Source organism: Pristis pectinata, chromosome 24 (assembly GCF_009764475.1).
Source record: "Pristis pectinata isolate sPriPec2 chromosome 24, sPriPec2.1.pri, whole genome shotgun sequence".
NCBI classification, from domain to species: Eukaryota; Metazoa; Chordata; class Chondrichthyes; order Rhinopristiformes; family Pristidae; genus Pristis; species Pristis pectinata.
In genome coordinates, this window is record NC_067428.1 from 35,245,596 (window position 1) to 35,267,352 (window position 21,757).

The 21,757-nt window shown below is 46.3% G+C and overlaps 2 protein-coding genes across 4 annotated transcripts in view; one reads left to right on the forward strand and one right to left on the reverse strand.

The window, feature by feature from the left end:
• The window catches only part of rfxank (regulatory factor X-associated ankyrin-containing protein), an 830,559-nt gene that overhangs the window by 392,290 nt on the left and 416,512 nt on the right, over nucleotides 1–21,757 (forward strand). The window lies entirely within an intron of this gene.
• Nucleotides 1–21,757, reverse strand: part of slc5a5 (solute carrier family 5 member 5) — a 56,941-nt gene that overhangs the window by 28,964 nt on the left and 6,220 nt on the right. Inside the window, exons 4-9 of the mRNA XM_052037704.1 lie at nucleotides 20,876–20,927; nucleotides 20,251–20,318; nucleotides 17,868–18,022; nucleotides 14,932–15,072; nucleotides 7,125–7,254; nucleotides 6,269–6,357 (exon numbers count right to left, since the gene is read on the reverse strand). Of these exons, the coding sequence (XP_051893664.1) occupies nucleotides 6,269–6,357; nucleotides 7,125–7,254; nucleotides 14,932–15,072; nucleotides 17,868–18,022; nucleotides 20,251–20,318; nucleotides 20,876–20,927 (635 nt within the window). The remainder of the gene's footprint in view (nucleotides 1–6,268; nucleotides 6,358–7,124; nucleotides 7,255–14,931; nucleotides 15,073–17,867; nucleotides 18,023–20,250; nucleotides 20,319–20,875; nucleotides 20,928–21,757) is intronic.

Consider the following 21,757-nt stretch of genomic DNA (forward strand, 5'->3'; position numbering starts at 1 on the left):
ACAACATTTGCCATCCTCCAATCACCTGGCACTACTCCAGTGGCCAGTGAGGATGCAAAGATCATTGCCAATGGCACAGCAATCTCTTCCCTCACTTCCCTTAATAACCTTGGATATATCCTGTCTGGCCCCAGTGACTTGTCTATCCTAATGTTTTTCAATAGTTCCAACACATCCTCTTTCTTCATGTCGACATGCCCTAGCGTACCAGCCTATCATTTGCCATTCTCACAAACATCAGGGTCTCTCTCATGGGTGAATACTGAAGCAAAGTACAGGAAGTCCCCGGGTTACGAACGAGTTCTGTTTTTGAGACTGTTCATAACCCGATTTTGTGTGTAACTCGGAACAGTGTCCGCGCATGCACACTTGGCCCGGGGATCGCGGCCGCGCATGCGCACTTGGGCCAGGGATCGCAGCCGCACATGACCTCGGCTGCACATGCTCACTTGGCCCAGGGTTGGGCCAAAGAAGGTATACCGCTGCCGTGGTAGGATCGGGGCCCAGGCCGGACGTTCGTAAGTCGGGTGTTCGTAAGTCGGGGACTTCCTGTATTCATTAAGGACCTCTCCTACTTCTTCTGACTCCAGGCATATGTTTCCTCTTTTATCCCTGATCGGTCCTACCCTCACTCCAGTCATCCTCCTATTCTTCACATATGTGTAGAATGCCATGGGGTTTTCCTTAATCCTACTCACCAAGACTTTCTCCTGCTCCCTTCTAGCTCTCCTAAGTCCATTCTTAAGCTACTTCCTGGCTACCCTGTAACTCTCCAGAGCCCTGTCTGATCCATTCTTTCAAAACCTCAGGTAAGCTTCTTTCTTCCTCTTGACAAGACATTCTATGTCTCTTGTCAACCACAGTTCCTTCACTCTACCATCCTTACCCTGTCTCAATGGGACAAACATATCCAGAAAACATGCAAGTACTCCCTAAACAACCTCCACATTTCCACTGAGCACTTCCCCAAGAACATCTGTTCCCAGTTTACGCTCCCAAGTTCCTGCCTAAGAGCATCATAATTCCCCCTCCCCCAATTAAATACGTTCCCATATCATCAACTGCTATCCCTCTCCGAGGCTATGGTAAAGGTCAAGGAGTTATGGTCACTATCTCCAAAATGCTCTCCCACTGAGAGATCCGAAACCTGATCAGGCTCATTGCCTAGTACCAGGTCTAGAATGGCCTCTCCTCTAGTCGGCCTGTCCACATACTGTGTCAGGAATCCTTCCTGGACACACCTAACAAACTCTGCCCCATCTATCCCCTTTACATTAAGCAGGTGCCAATCAATATTAGGGAAGTTGAAATCACCCATGACAACAACCCTGTTGTTTTTGCACCTCTCCAAAATCTGCCTCCTGATCTGCTCCTCAGTGTCTCAGCTGCTATTGGGGGGTCTGGAGAATACTCCCAATAGAGTGATCGCTCCCTTCCTGTTTCTGACTTCCATCCACACTGACTCAGTAGACGATCCCTCCAGGACATCCTCCCTTTCTCCAGCTGTGACACTGTCCCTGATCAGCAAAGCCACTCCCCACCTCTTTTACCTCCATTCCTGTCCCTTTTGAAACATCTAAACCCTGGAATATCCAGCAGCAATTCCTGCCTTTATGACAGCCGAGTCTCTGTAACGGCCACCACGTCATCGTTCCACGTACTGACCCGCGCTCTAAGTTCATCAGCCTTGTTCATGATACTTCTCAAATTAAAGTAGTAAAGAGAGAGAGGCTAGGAAAGGGAAGAAAAGAAGGGGCATGGTGGGGGGGGGGGGCGGGGGCGGGGGCTGGGTCACTTAAAGTGGGAGAATTCAATGTTCATGCCGTTAGGCTGCGAGGTTCCAAGACGGAAACCGAGGTGCTGTTCCTCCAGTTTGCGTTTGAAATTCTCCTGGCAGCAGAGGATGCCGAGAACTGACATGTCTGTGATGGAGTGGGAGCGGGAGTTGAAGTGACCGGCAACAGGGAGATGCAGGTTGCGGTTACGGACGGAGCGCAGGTGTTCTGTGAAAGGTTCACCTAGTCTGCGTTTGGTCTCACCAATGTAGAGGAGGCCACACTTGGAGCACCGAATGCAGTGGATGATATTAAGGAAGGTACAGGTACCAAACAGTCCTTTCCGGTGAGACAGAGATTCACCTGCACAAACTGGAGGAACAGCTTTCCATCTTGGAAGCCTGTAGCCCAATGGCATGAAAACTGAATTCTCCCACTTTAAGTGACACCACCCCACCCCCACCCCCAACCCCAACCATGCCTGTTATTTTCTTCCTTTTCCTAGCCTCTCTCTCTCTTTTTTCCACCCCCCTTTTTTCCTCCTGACCTTTGACCCATCCCCCGGTGGATCTGCTCTCCCCTCCTCCCCTGCACCTGCCTATCACTGTCTCTTACCTGCATCTACCTATCAGCACCCTGTGCCCACCCCGCCTCCCCTCTTTTGTCCACCTATCACTGATCTGCTTTTCCCCCCAATATATTGGGCTTCCCCTTTTCCTGTCTTCTGTCCTGAAGAAGGGTCCTGACTGGAAATATTACCCGCCTGCTTTTTTCCACGGATGCTGCCTGGCCTGCTGAGTTCCTCCAGCATCATTGTGTTTTTCATCATAAAAATAGGAAGTGCAGGAAGCACTCAGCAGGTCATGCAGTGTCTATGGAGGAGCATAGTTAACCTTTCAGGTCAATGACCCTTCATTGAGGTAAGGTTGTAGCTGTTGACCTGTGAACAGAACTCAGCAGTTCTGGCACAAACGTAATAGTCTGGTAAGCTGAAATTGTTGAGTTCACTGCTAAGTCCTAAACACTGTGGTGTGCTGGGTTAGAAGAAACTGTTCCTCAGCTTACATTGGGCATGAAAGGAACAGTGCAGGAGACCAAAGGTGGAGATGTCAGAGCAGGAGAGGGATGAGGACCCGAACTGGCAGGCAACTGGAAGTTCATGGTGATTCTTGAGGATGGAATGGAACTGTCTGGCAAAGCAGTAATCCAATTTGAGTTTGTTTTTTCCAGTGTAGATGAGTCACATTGTGAGCACTGACTGCAGTCCACAAATTAGAAGAAGTGTAAGTGAATCGCTGCTTCACCTGAAAGGATTGTTTTGGTCTCTGGACGATGCAAAGGGAAGAGGTAAAAGGTTGGGTGTTGCATCTCCTGAACTTTAAAGGAAGATGCTGTGAGGACTGGATGTTGGTGAAGATGGAAGAGAGGACCAGGGATCATGAAGGAAATGGTCTCCTCAGAATTCTGAAAGAGGTAGGGAGAGGAAAGTGCGTCTGGTGACATCTTATTGCAGGTGGTGAAATAATACAGGATGATGCATTGAATGTGGATGGGGTGGAAGATGAGGGTCAGGCGAACCCTATCCTTGCCCTGGGTGGGAGCAGAGGGGATGAGGCTAGAGGTGCAAGAAATGAAGGAGATGTGGTTGAGAACCCTGTCAGCACTGGTGGAAGGGAAACCACATTTTGGAAGTACTGATATGAAAAGTCTAATCTTCAGAAGAGATATGATGAAGCAGAGAGAAGCTGGGAGAGTGGAAAGAAGTCCTTACAGGAAGTAGATGGGAGAAGGCATAGATAGATAACTGTGTGAGTCTGTGGGCTTGTTAGAGATATTGATCACTAACCATCCTCTCAGATGCAGATAGACAAGTCAAGAATGGGGAAAATTCAGAGAAAGACCACATGAAAGTGAGAACGGAGTAGAAATTGGTAGTAAATGTAATGACATACTCGAGTTCAAGAGCAGGAAGCAGCCCCATTATGGTCACTGATGTATCAGGAAAAGATAGAGGCTTGCCTAGGACTGAAACAAAGACTGTTTTGTATCTCTCACAGAGGAATGGGCATTGCTAAACCCTTGTAGGTTCCCATGGCTACACATTTGGTGGAGGAATGAGTGGAATGAAGAGGGAGGTTGTTGATGTAAGAACCAGTTCAGCAGGTGAAGGAGAGTGGTGGCGAGAGGGAGTGGAGAAACAAAGGACTACAGATGCTGGAATCAAGATGAAAAACATGATATGCTAGAGGAACTCAGCAGGCCAGGCAGCATCTGTGGAGAAAAGTAGGCGGTCAACGTTTCGGATCAGGACCCTTCTTCAAGAATCATCGTGAGAGGGAGTAGTTGGGCCTCTGTTCAACGCTGAGTACTTCCAGCATTTTCTGTTTTTATTTTAGATTTCCAGTATCAGCAGCCTTCTGGTTTACAGTCACAGGACAAACAGCAACAAATAGCAACCACCAAAAGAAGGGACATTCCCCCAAGAAATGCAGTGAGACTATCTACAAATAACTACATGCACAGTTACACAGCAGGTAGTGCTGTTGCTTTGCCTCAGATTATTATTTAAATGGTGAAAGATTGCAGCATGTTGTTGTGTAGAGGAACTTGGGAGTGTTTGTGCATGAATTGCAAATGGTTGGTTTGCAGGTGCAACAGGTTATCAAGAAGGCAAATGGAATGTTGGCCTTCATTGTTAGAGGCATTGAATTTAAGAGCAGGGAGGTTATGTTGCAACTATACAGGGTACTGGTGAGGCTGCACCTGGAGTACTGTGTGCAGTTCTGGTCTCCTTACTTGAGAAAAGATATACCTGCTTTGGAGGCAGTGCAGGGGAGGTTCACCAGGCTAATTCCAGAGATAAGGGGGTTAGCCTATGAAGAGAGATTGAGTTGCCTGTGACTGTACTCGCCAGAATTCAGAAGAATGAGAGGGGATCATTATAAATATGCAAAATTATGAAAGGGATAGATAAGGTCGAGGCAGGAAGGTTGTTTCCACTGGTAGGTGAGACTAGAACTTGGGGACATGGCCTCAAGATTTGGGGAAATAGATATAGGATGGAGATGAGGAGAAACTGCTTTTCCCAGAGAGTAGTGAATCTGTGGAATTCTCTGCCCATGGAAGCAGTAGAGGCTACTTTATTAAGTATATTTAAGACACAGTTAAATAGATTTTTGCATAGTATGAGAATTAAGGGTTATGGGGAAAAGGCAGGTAGGTGGATCTGAGTCCACGACCAGATCAGCCATGATCTTATTGAATGGCAGAGCAGGCTCGATACGCTAGATGGCCAACCCCTGCTCCTATTTCTTATGTCTCATGTCTTAAACCCTCCAGAGCAGGAAACATTCTTGTGAATCTTTTCTGTACCCTCTAGTTTTATCACAGCCTTTCTATAGTGTGGCAACTAGAACTGAATATAATACTCCAAGTGTGGTCTAACCAACGTTCTGTACAACTGTAACGTGACATCCTCACTCTTGTACAATGCTATGGCCGATGAAGGCAGGCATGCCATGCACCTTCTTCACCATCCTGTCTACCTGTACCACTACTTTGAGGAAACTATATACTTGTACCCCTCTGAACAACACTCCCCAAGGCCCTTACATTCACTGTATATGTCCTACGCTGGTTTAACTTCCCAAAATGCATCACTTTGCACATGTTTGAGTTAAATCCCATCTGCCGTTCCTTTGCCCATTTTCCCAGCTGATCTAGATCCCATCTTAACTTTAGACAACCTTCTTCACTGTCCATAATACCACCAATTTTGGTGCCATCTGCACACTTACTGATCATACCATCTACATTCTTATTCAAATCATTATTATAGATGACAAACAACAGAGGACCCAGCACCAATCCCTGCAGCACACCACTGGTCACAGGTCTTCAATCTGAAAAACACCCTCCACCACCACCCTCTGATTCCTTCCACCAAACTAATTTCATATCCAATTGGCTAGCTCATCTTGGATCCCATGTCTTCTAACCTTGTGGACCAGCCTACCATCTGGAACCTTGTCAAAGGCCTTGCTAATATCCATATAGACAGCATCCACTGCCCTGCCTTCACAAAACCATGGTGACTATCCCTAATCAGTCCTTACTTTTCCAAATCCAAATACAACCTGATCAATTACTTGGTCAAGTTCCTGAATGGGGTTTGAACCCACAACCGAGATGGGAGTGCTACCATCTGGACTTCTCACAGCCTGTACAACCATCAACATGAGCAGTAAGTTTACGCTGGGCTAAACCCCTTCACCTCCAGGAGTTAGATTGTGGAATCGTCCCCACCACTGGGCTAATGTCTAGACCAACTGTCCATCAATAGGTACCTTCACTGTTCGGCCTGCAGGGAGGGCCCACAAGCTCCTCTTCAGAGTAACTTTTGGCTTCATGGTTTCACACATATTATGTGCTAAAATATCAACATTTCCACACTTTACAAAGTCTTATAACACCCCTTATATCTCACACATCACCTCAATGTTCCACTGAAGGCTGCTGCAAGGAACAAGCCTGGAACTCCAGGGTATTTCCGAAAAATATCCAGCACCATGTAAGGCATCAGCTGAAAGGAGAAAGAAAATCTGAGACAAGCAAATGGTGGTGATCGCGCCCCAGTGCCGAGATGCAGCCCATGTGTGCACGGAGGCTGTGCACCCAGTGCAGCCAACTCCACAATCCACAATTACTCATCAGCTCCCTGACAAAACAACTTATGTAAAAAGGTTTGAAGAAGCAGCATTGTGGCAAGCTGCGGTGGCACCAGTTGCATCAATGGTGGGGGTTGGAGCAGGTTGTGGAAGCAACTGGGTGCGGGTGGGAGGGGGTGTGAACAGCTGGGTGGGAGGGGCTGTGAACAGTTGGGTGGGGGTGGGAGGGGGTGTGAACAGTTGGGTGGGAGGGGCTGTGAACAGTTGGGTGCAGGTGTGAACAGTTGGGTGGGGGTGTGAACAGTTGGATGGGGTTGGAGGGGGTGTGAACAGTTGGGTGAGGGTGTTGACAGTTCGGTGGGGTGGGAGGGGATGTGAACAGTTGGGTGGGGGTGTGAAGAGCTGGGTGGGGGTGGGGAGTGGATGTGAACAGTTGGGTGGGAGGGCTGTGAACAGTTGGGTGGGGGTGGGGAAGGGATGTGAACAGTTGGGTGGGGGTAGGAGGGGGTGTGAAGAGTTGGATGGGTGTGGGTGTGAACAGATGAGTGGGGGTGGGGAAGGGATGTGAACAGTTGGGTGGGGATGGGTGGGGGTGTGAACAGTTGGGTGGGGTGGGAGGGGGTGTGTTGGGATGTTCTGGGGAACGGTGAACCCATTGAACTGTTTTCTCTGCTGCACTCACCTGGTCAGGTGCAGTCACATGACCTGCCCTTACTGGGTCACAGTCCTGGTACAAAGCGAAGGCGATGATTCCACAAGCCGCTGCACTAGTCACAATGGTCCACAGTCCGAGCTGGTTGATGAGGATGGCACTGTGAACAAAGGAAGGCAGAGTCAGGTCTGGTCTACACTGAGGTCAGCAACAGCTACCCACACCCTCAACTCAAACGGGGGAGGGAGAGGGGACGGGGAGGGTGTGAGGAGAGGGGTGTGGGGAGTGCAGGACAAGGGTGGGGGAGGGGGAAGGGTATAGGGAGAGGAGTGAGGGCATAACGAGTGGAGGTTGGGTGGGGGATGTTTCCTCCAGTGGTCTAGAACACGTCACAACTTCAGGCTGGCAGTGAGTCATTTAGGACTGAGCTGAAGAGAACATTCTTCAGTGGCCGGTGAACTGTGGGGGTCAGGCCGCTGAATGTACTTAACAAGGTTGATAGATTTTAAGATTCAGAATGCATCAAGGGATATGGGGAGGGAACAGGAACCTGGGGGTGAGATCAGGCGTTAAATGAGGGTCAGGCTCAGGGCTCAACTCCTGCTCCTATTTTTTCTACCTTTCTAATGATTATGATTGGCTGGTTCTGAAGAAAGGTTCTCAACTTGCACCTACTCTCTCCACAATGTTACCAGATCTGCTGCATATTTCCAGCCCTTTCTGTTTTTATTTTAAATTTCCAGCCACTGCAGTGTCTTGTATCTCAGTTCCAGCATTTCTTTTCTTGCCCTTTTTCTCTGAGTTCCATCTCTCTGTTTCCAACTGCTCAAGACAAATTAGCTCTGATGAGGGAGGTATCACCTCCTCTCACTCGCACAAACACCATGTCATCCCCTCATTCTTCGTCTCCACCCTATCACAGACATTCCCTGCGCTTTGTCCACCTCCCCCATTCCCTGAAAAAAACACGTTTGATTTCTAACTTTGAACGGTCATCAAACTGAAATGTTAACTGTTTCTTTCTTCACAGATGCAGCCTGATCTGCTGAGCATTTCTGCCAATTTGTGGGTGGAGGTTCAGGGTGTGGGGGTGATGCAAAGTGTGTGGGAATTGGGCAGAGAATGTGGAATGGGGCAGGAGTCTGGGGTGAGGATTATATGGACAGTAGAGGGAGTGTGTGAATGGCAGGGGGGTGGGTAAGTGTTGGTGGGGCAGGCCTGGGTTTGGGGTGGGTGCGTTGGTGAGCCCAGGATAGTGGACCCAGTTGTCAGATGAGACATCTGTGCACAACGATGAAGAGGACCTTAAGGTTGCTGCCTGAACGACCAGGAGTTCTTTTGTCACAGGAGGGAATTACCAATGTCTGACAACAATAGAATTGGTGAATACCACAGTACAGAACACCATTCAGCCCCTCGATGCTGGACTGGCCTTTTGCTGGTGTTAGAACATAGAACATAGAACATTACAGCACTGTACAGGCCCTTCGGCCCACGATGTTGTGCTGATATTTTATCCTGCTCTGAGATCTATCTAACCCTTCCCTCCCACATAGCCCCCCATTTCCCTATCATTCATGTGTCTATCTAAGAGTCTCTTAAATGTCCCTAATGTATCTGCCCCCACAACCTCTGTTGGCAGTGTGTTCCACACACCCACCACTCTCTGTGTAAAAAACTTACCCCTGACATCCCCCTTATACCTTCCTCCAATCACCTTAAAAGTATGCTCCCTCGTGTTAGCTATTTTCACCCTGGGAAAAAGTCTCCGACTGTCCACTTGATCTATGCCTCTTAGCATCTTGTACACCTCTATCAAGTCACCTCTCATTCTCCTTCTCTCCAAAGAAAAAAGTCCCAGCTCACTCAACCTATCCTCATAAGACGTGCTCTCCAATCCAGGCAGCATCCTGGTAAATCTCCTTTGCACCCTGTCTAAGGCTTCCACATCCTTCCTATAATGAGGCGACCAGAACTGAACACAATTCTCCAAGTGTTGTCTAACCAGAGTTCTATGGAGCTGCAACATTACCTCGTGGCTCTTGAACTCAATACCCCGACTAACGAAGGCGAACACACCATACACCTTCTTAACAACCCTATCGACCTGCGCGGCAACCTTGAGGGATCTACGGACGTGGACACCAAGGTCCAGTGTGGCTTTTCTGCCAATCCCCTGGCTCCATCTTGTCTATTCCTCACCCTTCAATCCAATGGTCAAAGGCCAGGTGCTCTCTGTTGGATCTGTGTGTGGAGCTTTGTGGAAGCTGCAATGTTCTTTGTGGCTTGTGACTGGGGAGAAAGGCTGGCATATCCCGAAACAGCTGCTGTTCCACATAAACGGGAGCAAAGACCATTCACATCGTCACCCTGTCCCTTCACGCAGCAATATACTCAAGGCTAAGTGTCTTAGGCTTCTGCACCTCAAAGAATCCTGCAGCAAGGAGTTCATTCTGCCTTGCAAATATGTCCTAGAGTTTTCTTCACACTTGCTGAGCCTCATTCCACCTGCTGAAACTCTTCACTCCTAATCGCTGGTGGCATGCAGCTATGTAAGACTGGCATGGCAGCAAGCCATCAGTGCTCTTCTGGTGACTGGCTCTCCATCCTGTCCTTCCCATGGATCAGGGGGACTTTGGAGGTCAGCGTTCACAGGAGGACTGGGATTGGAAGTTGGAGACCCTCATCTGGTGCTTTGGGAGTAGAGAAGTCCAGGATCAGCGCTGGGAAGTCTAGTAATGTGTTTTGGAGAACTGGGAACCAGGGTGTATGGTGGGTAGTCAGGCCAGTGATACATTTGGGGGATGGGCAAAGAGCTGGTAGTGTTGGATCAGACAGGGAATCTGAGAACAAGCTAGAGTTTAGTGGGTCACTTCACTGTGCAAAGGAGCCAAAAGATTTGGGTATTTCACTTAACCACAGCCTTCCAGGCTGGTGTTGTGTGGTTAAATTGGGCACTTCATGAACAACCTGGTATAAATCCCCAGCAATTCTTCCTGGAGGTGCTAAATGAGAGTCTGTGCAAAGCAATCTGGCACAAGTTCCACAGTCCACAGTGATTTGGGGACATGGAGAAGAATTTTCTATGTGACCTAGAAATGGTTGTTGGACTGTGGTCTGAAAATGCTGACTTCCATTGTATATATGCTATTTCTCAGCAAACCTTCCTCTTTTTCTGGTGACTGTTCTATACTCTCCCCATAGGATAGATTGTCAGTGTTTTGCTCTTAAATGGAAGGAAAGGAATAATCCATCAGAAGAGCTCTTCAGTCTCGCTCAAACCATTCAGAAGATAAGTGGAAACAAAGGGCCATGATTTCTAAAGAGTCACTTGACTTCCTGCTCATGCAAAGCTTCCAAAAGCCTGACCTGGTTCTTGAAGAAGGAACAAGGATGCTGATGGAGAATGAAAGGGAAGATTGTGATGAGGTACGTCAGGAGTTTTTACAGCTCGCTTCCCTCCAGTGCCTTCAGTGTTTAGTCCTAGACCAACACTTGATGCACAGGTCAAAGGTTGACACCCTTGAAAGCTTCTTCAACAGACAGAGTCAATTACTGTGCTTGACAAGAGCTTAGCAACAGCAGCTAACCAATGTGGAGCTTGCATCTCTGAAGGAATTCTTGGTGTTTGTACAGAGAATGAGCAATGCCGAGATAGGGTTACAAGTCGGCACATCACTGGCCCCACATACCACTCCTTTGAGGGGAGACAGGTTTGATTCCCAGTGGTGACAGGGCAGATGAGAGTCAGTGTGAAATTGGATTTTTCAGAGCCTCACTGAGCCTTTCACATATTAACATGGACAATGTGAATGGTGAACAGAGAACTGACAGGTTTGGTGCTTCCTCCCTGGGTGGAAAGTATTTTGGAGAGGAATAAGGGATTTGTCACAATGACCTGGCCAGTATTTTTCCCTTGGCTCATGTCATTAAACAAATAGATTTGGTAAATATTATGGGGCATGTTGTGTGCAATTCTGGCTGTTGAATTTCTTTCTTACCACTTCTTGTAAATAACTTTCAGGTGCTCTAAAGGGGCTGTTTCCTTTTCTGACACTGAGACACACTCTCAACATCAAGGCCCAGCCATGTGGCATCCAGTGAGCTGAATGTGGACAAGAGCAGAGAACACCTGATGTCCAGGCTCTCTGTGGCATTTTTCTCGGTCTCCAGCAAGATATCTCTGGGAGAACTTTCTGCTGATTTTCCCTGGTCTATGGAAGTTCCCATTCAAAGTCTCAGTTAAGCATATAGAAAATCGAACCTAGAACATAGGACAGTACAGCACAGGAACAGACCCTTCGGCCCATCATGTTGGTACTGACGATGATGCCAATTTAAACTACACATCTGGCTGTACATGGTCCATATTCCTCCATTCCCTGCTGTTCATGTGCCTGTCTAAATGCCTCTTAAATGCTACTATCATATCTGCTTCCACCACCTTCCCTGACAGTGTGTTCCAGGGTGTACCACTTTCTGTGTGTAAAAAAACTTGCCTCATAAATCTCCTTTAAACTTCCCCCTTCTCATCTTAAAGCCAGTGTTTGACATTTCCACCCTGGGATAAAGTCTCTGACTCTCTATCCTGTCTCTGCCTCTCATAATTTTGTAAACTTCTATCAGGTCTCCCCTCAATTTCCACCGCTCCAGAGACATAATCCAAATATGTTCAACCTCTCCTTATACACGGCAATCCAGGCAGCATCTTGGTGAACCTCTTCTGCACCCTCTCCAATGCCTGCAACATCTTAAAGTGAGTGTAGGTCCCTTGGAAGATGAGAAGGGGGAATTAATATTTGGTAATGTGGAAATGGCCGGGACTTTCAACGACTATTTTGTGTCAGTCTTCACAGTGAAGGACATGTCTAACATGTAAAAGAGAGATGTTATGGATGCAATGGGAGGTGAGGACCTCAATACAATCACTGTCACTAAAGAGGTAGTGATGAGAAAACTAATGGGCCTAAAGGTAGACAAGTCCCCTGATGGGTTGCATCCCAGGATACTGAAAGAAATGGCTGAAGTTATAGTAGAGGTGTTTGTGATAATTTACCAAAATTCTCTGGACTCTGGGCAGGTCCCGGTGGATTGGAAGACACTGAGTGTCACGCCATTGTTTTAAAAAAAAGGATGTAGGCAAAAGGAAGGCAATTATTGGCCAGTTAACTTAACGTCTGTAGTTGGGAAAATGCTTGAAGTTGTCATTAAGGAAGAAATCGCAAGACACCTGGATAGAAGTGGTTCCATCAGGCAGACACAGCATGGATTCGGGAAGGACAGGTCCTGTTTGATAAACTTACTGGAGTTCTATGAGGATATAATTAGCACAGTGGATAGAGGGGCACAGCTGGATGTTGTGTACTTTGATTTCCAGATGACATTCGATATGGTGCCGCATAAAAGACTTATCCATGAGATAAGGATGCATAGAGTTGGAGGTAATGTATTAGCATGGATAGAGGATTGGTTAACCAATAGAAGGCAGAGAGTTGGGATAAATGGGTGTTTCTTTGGTTGGCAATCAGTGGTGACGGGGTGCCGCAGGGGTTCGTGCTGGGTCTGCAACTGTTCACGTTATACATTAACGATTTGGAAGAGGGGACCAAGTGCAGTGTATTTAAGTTTGCTGATGACACTAAATTGAGTGGAAAAGCAAATTGTGCAGAGGATGCGGAAAGTCTTTAGAGAGATATAGATAGGTTAAGTGATTGGCCAAGGGTCTGGCAGATGGAGCACAATATTGGTAAATGCGAGGTCATCTACTTTGGAAAGAAAAATAGAAGATCAGATTATTATTTAAATGGTGAAAGATTGCAGCATGCTGTTGTGCAGAGGGACTTGGGAGTACTTGTGCATGAATCACAAAAGGTTGGTTTGCAGGTGCAACAGGTTATTAAGAAGGCAAATGGAATGTTGGCCTTCATTGCTCGAGGGATTGAATTTAAAGCAGGGAGGTTATGCTGCAACTGTATAGGGAACTGGTGAGGCCGCACCTGGAGCACTGCGTGCAGTTCTGGTCTCCTTACTTGAGGAAAGATATACTGGCTTTGGAGGTGGTGCAGAGGAGGTTCACAAGGTTGATTTCAGAAATCAGAGGGTTAGCCTTCGAGGAGAGATTGAGTCACCTGGGAATTCAGAAAAATGAGAGGGGATCTTAAAGAAACATATAAAATTATAAAAGGGATAGACAAAATGGAAGCAGGAAGGTAGGTGTTTCCACTGGTAGGTGAGACTAGAACAAGGGGACATGGCCTCAAGATTTGGGGAAATAGATTTAGGATGGAGATGAGGAGAAACTGCTTTTCCCAGAGAGTAGTGAATCTGTGGAATTCTCTGCCCAGGGAAGCAGTAGAGGCTACCTCATTAAATATATTTAAGACACAGTTGGATAGATTTTTGCAAAGTAGGGGAATTAAGTGTTAATGGGATAAAGCAGCTAGGTGGATCTGAGTTCACCGCCAGATCAGCCATGATCTTAATGAATGGTGGAGCAAGCTCAATGGGCCAGATGGCCGACTTCTGCTCCTATTTCTTATGTTCTTCTGACAAAGTATCAGAGAACAAGATGGTGGTCCAAGGAATTGGAGATTCATGTCAACTTGGATATAACACATAGACCAAAGACCAGTACAGCACAGGTACATGCCCTTCAGCCCACGTCGTCTGTGCTGACCTTGATGCCAATTTAAACTAATCTCATCTGTGTGCATATGGTCTATATCCCTCCATTCCATGTCTGTTCATGTATTAAGTGTCTCTTAAGTGTTTTATTGTATTGAATATGCACAGAAACAGTTTTCAGACAGGGAGGTGGGAACAGGTGTGGGAGGCTGCATTCCCCCTGTGATGAGTGCTTTTTTGATATATGAATATGACTTGGATTTTGGAACCCAGCAAAAACTCCAAATTAATCATCGATAGCAAACTTGGAAGCATAACAACAATGAGGTGATACCGGTTGAGTGTAATAAGATTGCTTGTCTGTCAGACAAATGGGAGCTGGAATTTACAGAGAAATGTGAAATGATGCATTTTGGCAAAAGGGATTGGGAAAATTAACATCAAATGAATGGTGCAGTTCTAAATAGTGGAGAAACCTGTAGATTCATTTGCATAGATCTCTGAAGAAGACAGGAGGAATTAGCAGAGCACATGGGAACTCACTCTTTCTAAACAGATCCATTGTGTTTACAAAGGCAGGGAAGCTGGACTGAACATTAGGCCTAGAGTACTGTGTCCAGATCTGAGGTTTGACACAGACTGTGGTTGATATCTGGAATGTGCTGCCAGGGAAGGTGGTGGACTCAGATACAATGTTTAAGAGCTACTTAGGCAGACACTGAAATAGTCGTGGCATAGAAAGATACTGTTATATTGTGGACAAATGGGATTGGTGTGGATGGGTATAAAGGTCAGCATGGACATGGTGGAATGGACATGGTAGGATGATCAAGGACTGCAAGAGGAAACAGGCTTGGCACTTTAAGGAAATTAAGTCTCTGGGTTATGGGAACAGAGCAGGCAGTGGGAACAACCGCATTGCATTACAGATAGCTAACATGGGGACAATGGACGGTATGGCCTCCTTCAGTCTGTGAATCTGTGATGCACTTTGTTTATTTGTAAATTCTGCTGCTCGATTTGAACTGCTCTTGGATTCGTTCCAGGCACTTGCATGACTAGTCCAATAATTTCTGTGCCGTATGACTCTATGAATTCAACAAAAATGTTCTACCAATTATTCCAAAGATTCAGTGGCAACTAAGTGAAGAAACTTCTCCTGATCTCCACCCTGAGCATTTCTGGCCTGGCCCAGCTCTTGTGCCCAACTTACAGCCGTGCTTGAACCTCAGTTTTGCAAGCGATGTAGCGCTGGACTTGGGACTGGTTGACTCCGTACATCGACAGCCACATCACCGTCCCACCAAGAATAAACGTCCAAAATGTATAGCGTCTCCTGGGATCTGGATCAAAACTGAGCAGAACATTTCCATTAATGTGCAGCTTAAGGTCAAGTCAACACAATAAACCAGTGTGCAGGCACGGTAGTGTAGTGGTTAGTGTAACGCTTTACAGCGCCAGCGACCTGGGTTCAAATCCGGCCACTGTCTGTAAGGAGTTTGTACATTCTCCTCATGTCTGCATGGGTTTCCTCCGGGTGCTCCGGTTTCCTCCCACATTCCAAAGACATACAGGTAAGGAAGTTGTGGGCATGCTATGTTGGCGCCGGAAGTGTGGCGACACTTGCGGGCTGCCTCAGAACACTATGCTAAAAGATGTATTTCACTGTGTGTTTCAATGTACATGTGACGAATAAAGATATCTTATCTTCTGTCACATTAGGTGGGTGAGCACTGTGGTCAGCATGGACTCGTTGGGATGAAGGGCCTGAATTCATGATGTATTGCTCTATGGCTCTATGAGGTGTCACTGAGGGAAACATAAGGAAGAGGACAAGGAGGAGTCAACCCTGAAGTCTGTTGCGCCACTTGTGGCCGTGATTTCCTCTATTTTCCCAGCTGAGATCTGTACCCCGACTATCCCAATGCCCAAACCTTGAGTCTAATGTCACATCATCTCACATATCCTCCAGACACATCAACCCCAGCATGGCTCTTATTGCTTGCACTTCCAAAGCCTCTCCCAGGAACTGTTCCAGAAGGTGGATGATCTCCACTGACTTTCCCTGTTTTCTTATTGGAAGTGTCTGGCCAAAATCCCAGTTACAGGACATCCATGTATGATTTCACAAGAATGTAAAATAGGAGCAGGAGTAAGCCACCAGACCCCTCAAACCTGCCCTGCCTTTCAGTGTGACCATGCTGATCTATGCTGCCCTCAACTCCTCTTCTGTGGCACTACCCTATAGTCTTCAGTTCATTCTTGCTCTGTGGGTATCACTGGGGTGGCCAGAATTTATTGGCCCTTGCTTGTCATTCCTTGCATTGTCAATGGGACCTATTACTTTAAGTGTCTGTGGGTTGGGGATGGAATGCCAGACTAAGACCCAGTGATTTACTGCCAAGTCAGGATGGTGTGTGACCTTGAGCAGGACCTGTGGGTGGTGCCCGTGTCCTTCTCAGTGCTAGTGGTCGCTGTCAGACCTTGGAGGTGAGAGACCGCAGTGCATTTTGCAGAATGGAAGTGAAGGATGAGGGAAGGTTCAGGCAGTAACTTGACCTGTGGCAAATGGGGCTGACTCAGATGTAATCTGTCTCATTTGAAAGGTGATCACCTCCCACATGGCACCAAACAAAGAGTGCCTGTTGTCAAACTGTGGTGTGAAAGGCTGTGGATTAAAAGGGTGTGGAGCAGTGACAGCCTCTCTCCTCAAAGGGTTTAAAGAACTTGCCTGGAATCAGCACCAGCGTCTGATGAAGGATCCTGGGCCCAGAATGTTCTCTCCTTGCATGCCGACTGGCCTGTATTTTCTCTTTTTGTTTCAGGTCTCCATCATCCCCTTGATTTTGCAGGGAAGGCACTCACCAGGGCCAGTGGGAGCTCTTTCATCTCTGTTACTAATTCATAGGTTCAAGCCCCAATCCAGGGAGTTGTGCACTAACATCTGGTATGATGTTCCAGTGTTGAGGGAACCCTGAACTCAGAGCGCAGTGCTTATGGAGTGTAGTGCATTGAGGAGAGTGTTGAGGGAGCGCCACGCAGTCCAAGAGGCCGTGCTGAGGGAGTGAGTTACCACCAGGGCAGTATGAAGGGAGTGATGTATTGTCAGATATCAGTATCGATGCCACACTGCCAGAAATGCCATTGTTGAGATGATGTTAATTTGACAGTTGTGTTCCCTGCATTAGAACAGTGTTCATCACTGTCTGAGTGAAGACATTTCTCCCCAGCTCAGTTACAGAGGAATACATGTGAACAGCGCAGCAGAAATGTGAGTCTATCAGTAACAGTTGTGTTCAGAGCAGAAGGACTGGAGTGCCTGTAATAGAGGAAGACTAAGGGGTTGAAGGTTGGAGTTTGTAGAGCTCAACATCATTAGACAAGTTTATATACCCAAATGGCTAAATCCTATCTCTATAACTTCACATAAAGGAATAATTCAGGTGCAAATGACAAAGAGCAGTCTGTGTCTTTCCAAAGGTGTTCAGGCAAAATGTCAACATAGTAGAAACAAAAACTTGTGCATACTATGTTCTCACTGAGTATCAATAACTGTCCCATGTTCCTCACAGGAAGTATGCTAGGGTATTCCAAAAACTTTCACTCTTTTTGTAATTGAATTTTTAGAATGTTGTGTCTATCCCTGATAACAGAGGAGTGTAAGATGCTCCAGTCCACACTGCCCAGGTGTTGGATTCACTGGTTACTACACCGTGCCAATCACACTCTGCTGCAGTACTTAGTCTCGGTATTTGGACCAAGTAGTTTCAAAATTGTGGAAATCTAGAAGCAGTGAGATCTAAAGAGACCTGGCATATGATCATGCCCTATATGATCCATGCTAGGTTCAGAAAGGATCAAAATATCTAAAGGCAAATAGCCAGAGGGTCGATGGCCACAGTGGAGGTAATGAAGTTCTGGATTCTGCCAAGAGTTGTTGCTTTGGCATGGGAAGGGCCAATCTGACAAAGTAGATCCTTAAAGACCTTCTGAGCCAGAGCAATATCACTGTCCCAGTACTTTCCAACGTTTAACAGTCAGGCAGCACTGAGTGTCACCTCTATTCAGGTTTATTGAGCTAGCAGCTTGAGTTGCACTGGGTTGGTAGGTGTTCCAGCAAAGAACTTCCATAGTAAAGACATTGCATACTCTCCGAAATTGATCCTGGACCCATTGTATGCATTCTCCAGGACTTTGCCAGCTCCTCCCACTAAATAGGTGCCTCGGATGATGACAGCAACAAAGCCAGACATCATGGTGATGACTTGAAAGATGTCAGTCCAGACCACAGCCTTCAGCCCACCCTGGAGACAAAAGTGGAGGTTAAAGATGGGATATCAGTAGTGAGTTAGTTACAACAATCCATACCTTGACAAAGTTATTGATTTATTGTAAAACTCTGGCATAATTTAATGTATAATTAAAAACTCTAGTGTAATTGAATGTATCATCATTTTGAACCAAAGGATACAACAAAGTTCTGAAATAGTGAAAAGCTAGAAACAGTGGAGGTCTAGAGAAATTTGGAGATGCCTGTACACAATGTACAATGCTGTTGAATACAAACAGTAATTAAGAAGACCACAGGAGCACTGGGCTTTTGATCCAAAGGGCTGGAGTCCAAGGAGTGGAGGTTGCACTCCCTGGTTACACAATACCAGGAACACTTGGAGCAGTTCCAGACACCACATCACAAGGCAGAACAAGCTGAATCATGCTGACATCTAGCCACGTCTGTGGAGAGCTCCTGGCCAGCTGCAGTGTGTGGATTAACATGTTGGTGACTTCCTCGTCAGGTAGGATCACACAGGAGATCAGTTGCAGTCACATCTACTCCGGCTGCATTGTCTAGGAAAGAGCTCAGCTGTGCAGAGCCAGGGGGCTGGACACACTTCACATCTTCCCCCACCCACCAGATATACCCCACCCTGACTGATACCACTGGAGAAGCCCCCATTCACTTCAACCTGTCTGTGAAAGTATGTGGTCTGTGTTTCTTTATTTTAATTAATACTAATGCTTTAATTAGTAGTACAAGTTGTCATAAAGCACTCAGAGCGGAACATCAGGTTCACCACCACCGACCATCCTGCTTCATGGGCTGGTTGTCTCAAAATGGTTTCAGCTTTATCTGGACTAGAGGGAAATGAGTTTGAGGCTCAGCCAGGTCAGACACAACTTGACCCAGTGCCTTTAGAGGAACTGCAGGGTTGATTTACCAAAAGGGTACCTGGATTGGAAGGGTTAAATTACAAGGAGCAATTCCACAAAGTGTGTGTTCTCTGGATTTTAACAGAGTAAGGGGAAATGACTGAAGTTTTCAAGACATTCCAGGGAGCTGATAAGGCAGAGGGAGAGAAATTACTCCAGGGGTTGAAGGATCAGGTATCATTGTACAGAATCTAAAGATCATAACCAGAGACACCAGACGGGGAGCTGGAAAGGTAAAAGTCTCTTCTGCAAACGTCAGTTGATGCCAGGTCAATTATGGAGTCACAGAGTCGTACAGCATAAAACAGGCCCTTTGGCCCACAGTGTCTGTGCTGCCCATCATGCCTATCTACACTAATCCCACTTGCCTGCACTAATTCCATATCCCTCTGTGCCCTGCTCATTCAAGCACCTGTCCAGATGCCTCTTAAATGTTGTTACTGTTCCTGCCTCCACCACCTCCTCTGGCAGCTCATGCCAGATACCAACTACTCTTTGTGTGAAAAATCCCCTTTAAGTCTCCTCCTTCTCACCTAAAACCTCTGCCATCTAGTTTTAGACACCCCTACCCTGAGAAACAGACACTGGCTATCTACCCTATCTATGCCTCCTTTAATTTTATACACATCTATCACGTCACCTCTCCATTTCCTTTCCTCCAGGGTAAACAGACCCAGCCTATCCAATCTCTTTTTTAATTCTAAGATTTATAGTCTGTTACGAATCAAAGGATCAAGGTACATTAGGAAAAGGCAAGTTTATGACATTAGATCATAGATTAAGCATGATCTCATTAACATCAGAACTGATTTGAGAGACTGAAATCATTCTTTTATCCTTACTATTTCTAACTGCTAATTTTTAAAGTAGTTGTTACTTTGACAACTTTGGTCTGAAACCTATCACAGGTGCACCCTTAGTTCTCTCCACCCTTCTCCCTGATGGCAATTTAAAACATACTTGTCTGATGAAGGGTTCTTGTCCTGGAATGTTGCCTTCATTCTCTGCCTACAGATTGTGACTGAATACTTCCAGCATCTTCTGTTTATATTTTGGAGTTCTAACATCTGCAGTTTTTTGCTTCTATCATGCTGTGATCTGTTGGGATCCAGAATGCACTGTCTAAAAGAACTTTGTATATATTTAGTGTTTTCTTTTGTCAGGTATTATTGAAGGGGGTAACCTGGCATTCAATTGGTTGAGGAGACATTGTGATCCTCATTCAGAGAATGCCCAGAATCTACAGTGTCTACCATTGGGAAGCATGCGTAACTCAGTGTGTAGGGACGTTAAACACAGTGCTCCAGTCTTTTGTACTAACCACAGTTGTGTAGAATGTGCAGATGATTCCAGTAGATAGCAGGGAAACCCAGATATTCAGGTCAGTAACTGAAAGACAACAAAGCAGATCAGGGTGACTCTCTACTGATTATCAAAGCCTTAGGACAGTTTGACCAGCATCTCAGCAATGCAATGTGCTTCCAACAAAGAGATGCTTAACGATCTTCCATTTCAGAGACTGTCACCCGATTTTCTATTTAAGAAGGAAACTAATGATAAGTCTAACCAATTTTACTGACTTCTATAATGGAATAGAGGTTTCTGTGACTACTATTTTCTTCCAAGAACTAACCATTCCTATATCATTGCAGTGTTTATATCCTGGAATTCCCACCCTAACAGTATTCTGGGGGCACCTTCACCAGTCAGATTGCAGTAGTTCAAGAAGCCAGCTCACCACTGTAGATGTTGGACAGGAAAATAATGGAAGCCTCTAATCCTGGTTCCATTCACCTACTACCCACACACTTCACTGAGTGGATCCCCCCCCCCCCCACCCAATCTGGTTCCACAGTGAATGGAAAGCAGCACTGAGAGCCCTTACAGACAACTTTCACTCTCTGCCTTATGTTTTGTAAATGAGAAACAAAAGGTACACGACTTGCCTTGGTTTAATATCAGTGCAGGGGCATAAATGACAACCCCCGTGTACAGGACCTGCAATGTTTAAAAACAAAAGGGTTAGTCAAAGAAGAAACAAGGCAGAGAATACTGGGCCGCAACAGATCGACACTCATACATTGTGCCCATTGAAAGGACCATTGATTGTGAGGAGACTGTATGATCTCCAGAAGCCGAATCCGTCAGCCATTGTTTCATTGACTCTGGTCAGCTGACAGGCTGAGGGGGTAGTCTCCTTCCACGTTTCAGTAATCTCCTTCATAAACCTCCAGCAATCCAGCACAACAACTGCCCTGCAGATTTCCATCTCTTCTCCTGCCTTATTGTGGCAAAGCACCAGACTCCCCTCATCTCACCTGTCCCATGAGGTCACCGCTGAGAATAAGAACTTGGAATCAGGAGGATCTGAGCAGAAACCTGGTCATATGGTATTGGTATTGATGTATTGGTATTGATATGAACTGTCGCATGAAGCTGTGAGTTGCAACCACATCATTTCTGGTAAGCTTTGATCCAAAATTGGCTTGGTGATAGGAGGCAGAGGGTAGTGGTGGATGGATGTTTGACTGGAAATCTGTAACCAGTGATGTACCAGGGATTGGTGCTGGGACCTTCGATGTTTGCAATATATATGTAAACGACTTGTATGAGAATGTAGGGGGTATGATTTGTAAGTTTGCAGACAACACGAAAATTGATTTGACATAGATAGCAAAGAAAGTTGTCTAAGGATACAGTGGGACAGGAATCAGCTGGAGAGTTGGGTGGAGAGGTGGCAGATGGAATTTAATCCAGACAAGTATGAGGTGATGCATTTTGGGAAGTCAAATTCTGATAGGACATGTAGAGTAAATGGCAGGGACATT